The sequence below is a fragment of the Arachis stenosperma genome, chromosome 1 (genome assembly GCF_014773155.1).
Source record: "Arachis stenosperma cultivar V10309 chromosome 1, arast.V10309.gnm1.PFL2, whole genome shotgun sequence".
NCBI classification, from domain to species: domain Eukaryota; kingdom Viridiplantae; phylum Streptophyta; class Magnoliopsida; order Fabales; family Fabaceae; genus Arachis; species Arachis stenosperma.
This window is the reverse complement of record NC_080377.1, coordinates 127,730,008-127,741,104: the sequence shown is the minus strand read 5'-3', so window position 1 is coordinate 127,741,104 and position 11,097 is coordinate 127,730,008. Positions and strand designations below refer to the sequence as shown.

At 31.8% G+C, this 11,097-nt stretch overlaps 1 protein-coding gene across 5 annotated transcripts; it reads left to right on the top strand.

The window, feature by feature from the left end:
* The first annotated feature begins 632 nt into the window (after positions 1-632).
* Positions 633-6,631, top strand: LOC130940166 (ABC transporter B family member 11-like). 5 transcript variants are annotated; one of them, XM_057868235.1, is made up of 13 exons: positions 633-713; positions 1,318-1,675; positions 1,977-2,031; positions 2,132-2,307; positions 2,396-2,617; positions 2,712-2,950; positions 3,088-3,613; positions 3,704-3,977; positions 4,058-4,875; positions 5,053-5,319; positions 5,403-5,666; positions 5,763-6,056; positions 6,143-6,631. In XM_057868235.1, exons 2-13 carry the CDS (start codon positions 1,334-1,336, stop codon positions 6,494-6,496), a joined length of 3,831 nt encoding a protein of 1,276 aa, XP_057724218.1. In that variant the 5' UTR covers positions 633-713; positions 1,318-1,333; the 3' UTR covers positions 6,497-6,631. The 5 variants fall into 5 exon arrangements, with proteins under 5 accessions (XP_057724218.1, XP_057724213.1, XP_057724225.1 ...); XM_057868230.1 differs by lacking the exon at positions 633-713 and adding an exon at positions 745-917; XM_057868242.1 differs by lacking the exon at positions 633-713 and adding an exon at positions 745-940.
* Positions 6,632-11,097: the final 4,466 nt, after the last annotated feature.

Here is an 11,097-nt window from a genome sequence, read left to right as displayed (position 1 = left end):
AAATAAAAAGTGACATTAGTAGGTTACCATTAGCATGCATAACAAGGTAACAAAGTTCTTATACATATGATCATTGATAAGCTTTGTCTAAATAATCTTATTTTTTTCAAGACTTATTATGTTATAACTTATTAAGAAATTGTGCTATTGCTACACCTGATTCACTAAACCATAAAGTCAATGTAGGGCCAAATATAAGAGGGAAAATGTTAAAGATGGCTGCAGTTGAGCCGTTAGTATCAGACTAAAATTCTACAAGTATTCAAGTTTGGTTTCTATTTTTGAAGTATTTTTATATAACCATACTATGTATAAAAAAAAACCAGCCACATATACAGTTATATTTGTTAAAATATAAAATACATAATGAAAATACGTTAAACAATGGCTAATTTTTTGCGTGCATATAATAGTTTTTATTTTCACAAGCATTTGAAGAAATAAAAAACATATATTGACTTTATTAAAATGATCAGTTTTGAACTTAAGTTTAATAATTAATACACAAAATATAATTATACTAGAGTAAAACTTTTTTGACAGAAAGAATAAGATTCCGGTTATATGGTACATGAGTTTTTATTACATAGTTTTCTTTGGTAGATTGAGTGTATTATTATTATGATTGTAAGTGTATTTTCTGACTTCATTAGAATCTCTCATATGTTGTTTTGCATCTAAACCATACAAATAAATTGTTGTTTTGGCCAAAGGTATCTAATTCTGTTCTACTCTTTTTGCTTTATCTCATCATAATTTAAAAGATAAAACAATGTTAACTTGCATTAGTAGGCTAACGCCAACTAGGTTCAACCAGTCTTATATAGTTTTTGCTTAATTCCCTTGTTGCTTTCAAATTGCTGTTCTCTCATCATTCTTAGAAGACTTGAACTACTTCAAGTTTGTAAAGGAAAAAGGTTTGTGTGTGCCCTTGCCTTATGTAAGTAACTTGATATCCAAATTTTTAGAAATTTGATAAGCTTGATTATTATGATTATATACATGACTTGATAAAACTCATTCTATCAAAAGTTACTTGAAGGTGTAAGTATAACAATACTTAGTCTTATTACAATAGTGGATCTATTTATATTGTTCTTGAATATGTTTTGATTACTGGTTCTGGTTTTGTAAGTGCAACTTGCATTTTGGTTCTCTCTCTTGGCCTATTCTGGTTTCTTTGGTAACTCATTTTTCTTCCTCTCTTCAATCTTCGTTCTTCTCTAGTCTCTATGGTTTTGGTTAAGTCAACATGATGTCAATTTACATAGCTTTTGAAATGTTTTCTCTTTTTGTTTTCTTTTTTTTTTTCTTTAGCCTTTGATTGAGGAAAATGGTAGTTGAGGAAAGTATAGATGGAGATATTACTTCATGTGAGGTGACAGGATCAGTAAGTCATTCACAGATTCCGAATCACGAAAATTCGCAAGAAATTAAGGGAAGGGAGGAGGCTCCAAAGAAGAACAAGGCCAAAACTGAAAGCAATAAAACAGTACCCTTTTACAAGCTTTTCTCATTTGCAGATTCTTGGGATCATTTGCTTATGTTTGTTGGGACAATAAGTGCAGTTGGGAATGGAATATCCAACCCTTTAATGAGTGTACTAATTGGAGATACAATTGATGCTTTTGGAAGAAATGGTAGCAATAAACAAGTTGTTCATGAAGTTTCCAAGGTAAATAACTAGCACTCTTTCACTAAGAATCAGTGTTCTCAAGACATGAGAATAGGTAAATGTCTTTATGAGCATCTAAATGGTGTTAACACCTCTTTCACCCTTCTTATTCTACATTTTTATTGAACCAAACAAATGCAAAGTAATTTTTATTACACACTGAAGTGTTATCATTTAACTAGTCTCAATAAATCTACTATTATGCAATAACCTTGTGAATTAGTATTAAGGCAACAATTTGGTTCTGATTCTCCACATTTCATTGTCTTATAATCTAAAATGGTTCATTTTATTGCTTTAGGTCTCTCTGAAGTTTCTATGCTTGGGTATAGCTGCCTTGTTTGCAGCATTTTTGCGTAAGCATGCCAAATTCTATGCTAATTATGATTACCATATACTTAGGCTTAATCTAACATTCTAATTATGCTTATTATCCTTACATGAAAAATATTCTAGAGGTTTCTTGTTGGGTGATCACTGGGGAGAGACAAGCTGCAAGAATAAGAGGCTTATACCTCAAAGCAATTCTGAGACAAGATGTCGGCTTCTTCGACAAGGAAACTAACACCGGCGAGGTTACTGAAAGGATGTCAGGAGACACATTTCTTGTTCAAGAAGCCATGGGGGAAAAGGTACAAAATTGAAATGCACCACTCCACAATGTTATAATTCTTTACCATAAGAATAACCTGTTCTCTTTCTTATAACTATATATATCAGGTAGGACAGTTCATACAATATGTGGCAAGCTTTTTAGGAGGGCTTATCATAGCATTCATCAAGGGTTGGCTTCTAACCCTTGTCCTGCTATCTTCCCTGCCTCCTCTTGTCTTAGCTGGTTCTCTAATGACTTGCGCTTTCGCGAAGATGGCATCTCGTGGGCAAGCAGCATATTCTGAAGCAGCAACTGTATTTGACAGGACTATTGGTTCAATTAGAACTGTATGCCAATATCCACAAAGAACTCATTCATTGCCTTTCCTTTTTTCCTTTTAGAGAGTAGCATATTAAGGATAGAGACATTCTTCCGATGCAGGTTGCATCCTTTACTGGTGAGGATCAAGCTATAGCTTTATATAATGAATCCTTAACCAAAGCATATAGGAGTGGTGTGCAAGAAGGAGTGGCTGCTGGTTTAGGCCTTGGTTTGCTTCGATTGCTCGCTTTCAGCAGTTATGCTTTGGGTGTATGGTATGGAGGGAAGATGGTTCTAGAGAAAGGATATACAGGAGGTGAAGTCATGAGTGTGTTTTTTGCAGTATTGATTGGATCATTGTAAGTTAATTTTCCCTTCATTGGTATGCACTGACATTGTAAAAATTGTCGAATTAAACACTTTTACTGATGTGACAATACATGATTAGATATCAGTATAAGACTAAACTGTTCTTACAAGTGCATTATGTTTATAGGTCTCTGGGGCATGCATCTCCAAGCTTAACTGCAATTGCTGCAGGACAAGCAGCAGCCCATAAAATGTTTGAAACAATAAAGAGACAGCCGGATATTGATTCTTATGACACGGCTGGTCGGAAGCTAGATGATATTTCCGGAGATATAGAACTTAGAGAGGTTTGCTTTAGTTATCCTACAAGACCAGATGAACTCATATTCAATGGATTTTCCATTTCAATATCAAGTGGCACTACTGCAGCTTTGGTAGGACAAAGTGGGAGTGGGAAATCAACAGTTGTTAGTTTGATAGAGAGATTTTATGATCCACAGGCTGGTGAAGTTCTCATTGATGGTATCAACCTCAGAGAATTTCAACTGAAATGGCTCAGACAGAAGATAGGCCTAGTTAGCCAGGAGCCGGTTCTGTTTTTGTGTAGCATTAAAGAGAATATTGCATATGGTAAGGATGGTGCAACAGATGAAGAAATCATAGCTGCAGCAGAACTTGCTAATGCTGCTAGATTCATAGATAAATTTCCTCATGTGAGTTTTCAGAATCTTGACTTACTTTTGCAGTGTTATTTTCTTTTTTTTCAACATCAGTTTCAAATTTTATAAAATGGTGAAATTTAGGGACTCGACACGATGGTTGGTGAGCATGGAACTCAGCTTTCTGGAGGACAAAAGCAAAGGATTGCTATAGCAAGAGCAATTCTGAAAGATCCTAGAATCTTGTTACTTGATGAAGCTACAAGTGCCCTTGATGCTGAATCTGAGAGAGTGGTTCAAGAGACACTAGATAGAATAATGGTTAACAGAACAACTGTTATTGTAGCGCATCGCTTAATCACAATAAGAAATGCTGACACGATTGCTGTTATTCATCAAGGAAAAGTTGTAGAAAAAGGTAGAGACATACTAAACATTTCATCATTTTTTTAATGAACATTTGCATTTGATGCATTTCTATATCTTCAAACTGATTAGGTTCACATGATGAGCTCATTAAGGATCCTAATGGAGCTTTTAGCCAGCTTATTAGACTCCAAGAAATAAAAAAGGAGACAGAACAGAATGATGAATGCTCTGCAGATTCTGGAAGGCAATCAAGCCGAGGATCATCCGAAATTGGGAACAGCAATCATCACTCATTCAGAATAACAGATGCTATGACATCAGAAGGAGGACCTGAAGTTCTTCCTTCAGCAGCATTATCACCAACACCTCCAGAAGTTCCATTTTTCAGGCTTGCTTGTCTTAACAAGCCTGAAATCCCAGTTTTACTCTTAGGGACATTGGTAGCAGTTATATGTGGAACTATTACACCTGCTCTGGGGCTTGTTGTCTCTAAAATGATAAACACTTTCTTTGAACCTGCGGATAAACTCCGCAAAGATTCAAAGCATTGGGCATTAATATTTGTTGCTTTTAGTGTGGCTGCATTCATATTTCATCCATTGAGGTCCTACTTCTTTTCTGTGGCTGGTTCTAAGTTGATAAAAAGGATTCGGCTTATGTGTTTTGATAAAATAATTCACATGGAAGTAGGATGGTTTGACAAAGCTGAGAATTCAAGTGGAGCCCTTGGAGCAAGGTTGTCAATTGATGCTGCTTCGCTTCGCGCTTTGTTTGGAGATGCACTTGGTATGTTGGTTCAAGATGCTTCCACTGCAGTTACAGCCTTGGTGATTGCATTCGAGGCGAATTGGCAGCTAGCTCTCATTATCCTTGCTATGATGCCTCTTCTATTGTTAAATGGACATTTACAAATCAGATCCATGAGAGGATTTAGTGCAAATGCAAAGGTTAGTGTCCGATAGATATGAAGCTATAAACTATAGTGGGAAAAAGTTACTTAAAGGAAGCTTAGGATGCAAGAGAACCATCTTAGTTGAAATATTATACTATGTTAAATTAGTTTGTGCTTATGAATCAACTAAGTTATCAATTTGACCAATGTTAATGTTTCTTATATTCAATAGAAACAATATGAGGAAGCAAGTCAAGTAGCAAATGATGCAGTAGGGAATATCAGAACAGTTGCTTCTTTCTGTGCTGAAGAGAAGGTAATGGAGTTATATCAGAAGAAATGTGAAGGACCAATGCAAACAGGCATAAGGCAAGGTTTAGTGAGTGGAAGTGGTTATGGCCTATCAATCTTCTTTCTGTTCTGTGTCTACGGATGCAGTTTCTACGCCGGTGCCAGGCTTGTTAAGGATGGCAAAACAACAATGTCAGAAGTTTTCCGAGTAAGCTACTGTCCAGAATTGATGGCGTAATGGTCAAGTTATCACATTATTCTAGCATTGATGATTTCTTTGATAATTTTCAGGTATTTTTTTGTCTCACAATGACTGCTATAGCATTATCTCAGTCCGGCCTACTCGCCCCGGGCGCAAGCAAAGCAAAAAATTCAGCTGCTTCTGTGTTTGCCATTCTTGATCAGAAATCAAAAGTAGACTCCAGTGATAAGTCTGGAATTACATTGCAAGATGTGAAGGGAGAGATTAAATTCAACCATGTCACTTTCAAGTATCCAACTAGGCCTAATGTTCATATATTCACAGATCTTTCCTTAACCATTCATTCAGGACAGGTATCTTAGAACCAATTGATACACTAGTTCAATGTAATTTACACTTGTTAAGAAAGAATCTAAGGATTTGATTTGATTGTCTTGATGAAAATCCAGACAGTGGCTCTAGTTGGAGAAAGTGGGAGTGGAAAGTCAACAGTAATATCATTGCTGCAAAGATTTTATGAACCAGATTCAGGTGAGATAACTCTAGATGGAACAGAAATCAAGAAGCTACAACTGAAATGGTTTAGGGAGCAAATGGGGCTAGTAAGCCAGGAGCCTGTGTTGTTCAATGACACCATTAGAGCCAACATTGCATATGGAAAGGGAGGGAATGCAACAGAAGCAGAAATTGTTGCTGCTGCACAACTTGCTAATGCTCACAAATTCATTAGCAGTTTGCACAAGGTAAAAGTGAAACATACCATACATTTTTGTAAATTTTTATTAACCATACAGTAAGTGTATAATGTTTTGTGAATATATGCATGCAGGGTTATGAGACAATAGTAGGAGAGAGAGGGATTCAAGTATCAGGGGGGCAGAAACAGAGGGTGGCAATAGCAAGAGCCATAGTGAAGAGTCCAAAGATATTGCTTCTAGATGAAGCAACAAGTGCACTAGATGCTGAGTCAGAAAAGGTGGTTCAGGATGCACTTGACAGGGTTATGGTAAATAGAACCACCATTGTGGTGGCACATAGGTTATCAACCATTAAGGGTGCACATTTAATTGCTGTGGTTAAAAATGGTGTCATTGCTGAGAAAGGCACACATGATGCTTTGCTCAAAAAGGGTGGCACCTATGCTTCCTTAGTAGCATTCTTCTCAAGTTCTAGTTCATCTTAAATTCACCAACCCACACTAAAAATTTAATTTTTTAAAAAAAAATTGTTGTTTTGTTGGAAAATTTCATCCTTTTTCATGGTGATAACTCTCAATGGTCCACGTTGTAACTCATCCAACATGAATGAATTAGAATTTAATTTTTAAATAATTATTTAATTTGTGTAATATACTAAAATAGATGACCAATGTGATATAATATGCAAAAAAGTAAAAAAAGACACACAAAAAATGTTTTTTAGAAGAAGACAAAAAAAAATTGTTTTTCATTATAGTGAAAAGCTTATTCTCATATTTATGAAATTAACTTGTATAATCTATTTTGAAAAAATTAATTTTTTGGAAATCATATACAAATTTTTTGGTAAGAATTAATTTTTTTTTATGGTGTCTCTCAACTTGACAGGTTAAGAATTAATTCATTACGGATCTAAGTTTTATTTAAATATTTATTGCTAATGAGAGACAGCAGATCCTGCCGCTAGTACCAAGCCTCGGCTGCATAATTTTTTTAGATTTGAAGAAGAAAGAAGTTTTTTTTTTTTTGCCAAAAGTAATACATAAAAAAATTCAGGTAATACATGGGTAACTCTTAAAGCCCATTACAAATGGGCCCCTTTGGCCCATAAAGAAAGAAATGAGTAGTTGAGTGCTAGATAGAGGTGGCAATAAGTAGGGTAAGATTGGATATGGAGCTAACTCTAATCCTATCTCGGGGTTGAGATTTTTATATAAACTCAATTTTACTTTACTTGTGAGTTGAGAATATCCCAATTCTAACCCTACCCGTTCTTAACCCGCGAGTATCCGACTCTATTTTATTCGCGGGTTACAGAAAAGATGCAATATTATTATATAATTTGGTGATAATTTAAAATAGAATTGACTTTTATGTAAAAAAAAATATTAAATTATCAATTAATGATCTTCTTTTAGTGGCTAAGAATTTTTTGTATTTAGTGAGAGGTCTTTAGTTCAACATCAACTTGAAACATATTTTTATATAAGTATATAACATATACATATATGAGTTGGCAACCCTATCTGACCAGGTGGGATCGGGTTGGGTATTCGCCGGTAAGATGCATGTTGCCACCCCAAATGCTACATGCCAACGTATAAGTTGGAGTGCACATGGATCAGATAATATCCACATATTTGCGATAATTATTCAAATTTTGCGGATATTATCCGATCCGCACTGTAATAGAATTTGGCAGTGATATTCGCGAATCCAAACCGCATATCCACACATCTCATATAAATAACATAGTTTAAGAAAGTAAACCCTAATGTGATATGAATTTTAGTGTATTGTTTTATAAATTTTATAATATTTTGTTTTTAATTTTTTATATTGTACTTTAACTTAGAATAATTAAATTTAGATCTTATATTTTTTTGTTGTTCAAGAGAATTTTATTGATAATATTTTAGAATAAATAAGTGAAAAAATGAATTTTTTAAATTTTTTTTATAAAAATAGCTAAATAAAACCTTAAAACAGTTTGTTTTAAATTACATGAATATACCCAATATCTAATCTGTAAATTATATTATATTTAATCCGATCTAATAAATACAGTACAAATCCAATTCGATAACTAAAATCCAGATCTAATAGAATTATAAGTTATATTTGATTCCATTCAATTCCGATACAGTCCTACACTACATATGAGAAGCATTTTCTTTTTCTTTTTTCTTTTTTTCTCATAAAAAAGTAGAAGTGTTTTCAAATCCTTCCCTTCCTCTTTCCTTCTTGCTCAAAACTCGAGAAGAGTTTAATACCCTGAATTGACATCATAATCAGCATTAATTGAACTGTTTAATTAGTTATGGATTGCATTGCCATTGCCATCAATGTTGTTGAGATTTGAAAAGAGCCATACTTGACCAAATAATTGCACCACATTGCTAATAAACACTCGTGTGGATTCCAATTTTCAAAGCCTAGATTATGAGGTATATAAATGGACTTTGACATTGATATAATATATATCTCCTAATATTACCCTATATGATATAATATATATCCTAACCCCACCACCCACAAAAGCTTCATCAAATCTTGACGATCACTCTTTTTGGATGTGTCAAAGGATCCCACCATATGATTTTGTTAGTTAGTTGTTGTTATTAGGATACCAATTTGTGTATTTTATTATACTCTTTGTATATCATATCATTATTATAGTTTGTTAGTGCCATAAGCACCTTATAGTTTCGGCTTCTCTCATCATTTCACACCTCAAAACTTGCTTATCAATGTTCCTTCCTTAAAGCTGCAGACAACAATCTTTTACTTAAACTTAAATTGTGGAAATTAAATAAGCACCCATTAGTGAACCATTTTTTTTTAAATAATAATTCTTTTTGTTTCTGTTTTTACTTTTCTTTATATATGCCTCTTCTTTTATTAGAACTGAAATTTCTTAAAATATTTGGACTAAATTTATTTTTAATGCCTATAAAACTAACGATTTATGAATTTGAGTTGATAGATATCAATTTTTTTTTAACCAAAGATAGGAAATTCGAAACCGCAACCTCTCAATTCGCTACATACATTCTTAAAAAAAAATTGGACTTAAATCAAAAGAATTATTTATATACAGGTATTGAAACCATATAAATTACTAATTTAATATACACATTCTTTATTTTTAGAAAAAAATCAAAATCATAAATATTCAAAGATGCAGAAAAATTAAATAATAGGAATTGAGACATGGGTCCCTAATCCCTATGGCGATGAGCACAAAATCAACCAATTAATTATCCATGGGTAAAAATGCTTGTGCCACTTAGTTATTAGGTCAACTGCTTGGCTTAAAATATATACAATAATATATGCATGAGAAAATAATGCAGGGCCCAATAATACTATAGTGTGGTAATTTAAATTCTGTTTTATATCTGTGATGTTCATCTTTAATTTAATTTGATAACTTAGTGTGCAAATAATGTACAATTTCATAATCTTCAAATCAAATACCAATTAGAATCACATAATAAGTTCTATTATATATGGTTAGTGCAAAAGTTTGATACCCTCTTTTAGCTATACTCTTTGCAATAAAGCATTGTAATATAGGAGTAAAGTTTACTATTAGGCCAAAAAGTAATAAATATAATTAATGAAGATATAATTTCCCAACAAAATCTAATATAATATAAGAAGCTATATATATTCGTTATAGAGAGGTTATGAATTAAGGTTGTGTTTGTTTATAAAAATAGAATATTAAAATAGGGATACAGAAATATAAAATAGAGATAATGTATTTAGTAATATTAAATTAATATATTTTGTGTCTATTCTGACAGAAAAGATATAGAAATATTAATAATAGATACAATTTATTTTTTATTTTTTTTTATTATTTCTGTTAATTTTTATAATTATATTTTATATTATTATATTTTTTGTCTCAAATTTTTTGAATAAAAAAAGAATAAATTAAATTTTTATAATTTATTTTAATTTATTATCAAATAAAATATAAGAACATAAAATTTTATATTTTTATTTTTTATGTTTTATTTTCAATTCGTATCTTGTCCTGTTCTATTCTTAGAAATAAACGTAGCCTAAGATATTAAGCTCAGTAAATTCTAATAAAGCAGCGGTTGTGAAATGAAATCACCATAAAATCATTTCAACTATGATGAATTGAAGTAGTTTTTGTTGTCATACTTAAAATGGTCAATGAGTTAATAAAAGTGGTATTACATTCAGACAAATAGGTGTTGGTAGCATATAGAGAAAATTTGCAACAAAAGGGATATACTCTCAAGAGTTTGTTACAAAATTCAGAACTATTTTTGATAATGACACCAATTCAGGCGATGTCTCCCATCTTAAGGTACTTGTAATTAGTTTGACGTACCAACCACAAAATTGAAAAAGAAGGGATACAATGAATTGTGTTCACACTTTAATTATATTAGAATTTAATTTTTATATATTAACAGTGTACAAAAATTTATTTGCGTATTTAATTATATGGTTACATTAGTTAAAATAATCGTTTTTGACCGTCAATATATAAATAATTATTTAAAAAACAAGTATAATTTAATAACTATGGGTAAGTTTGGATTGATTTATTTGAGTAAAAAAAGACTTTAATTAAATTTTAAACATACTTAGATATATTTTTAAAAAAATATTTTTATTAAAAGAAGAAATTATTCATTTTGTTCTAAAATTAACAATATCTTATTTAAAAAAACATAAATAAAATACGTTTTTAATATTTAAAATTTTTTTTAAAAATCTATCTAAATATAAAATGATTTGTCTATTAAAAAAATCTTTTCAAAAAATATAATAAATAAAATAATTTACCGCAGTTGGTCCATCAAAATTAATTTTTTTATATTATTGTAACAAATAAAGGGATACAATATACTATTATAGTATAAGCATGGGTATTCAAGTTGCAAAGTTGAGAAGAGACAAGGGATTTCAAAGACATATTAAAGAATAGTGGGGATTAATTAATTGATTAATTAAAAGGAGATTAAGATTAACTAATGAGAGAATGGACATACCTTATGTGATGTGAAGTGACAACAAACAAAACAAGTGAAAGCTT

Excerpts from the sequence above, each read along its gene's own strand:
- LOC130940166 (XM_057868235.1), top strand. The coding sequence starts at position 1,334 with ATGGTAGTTGAGGAAAGTATAGATGGAGATATTACTTCATGTGAGGTG. Across the intron at positions 1,676-1,976 it reads TTGTTCATGAAGTTTCCAAG|GTCTCTCTGAAGTTTCTATG; the intron begins GTAAATAACTAG and ends TTATTGCTTTAG. Across the intron at positions 2,618-2,711 it reads CTATTGGTTCAATTAGAACT|GTTGCATCCTTTACTGGTGA; the intron begins GTATGCCAATAT and ends CTTCCGATGCAG.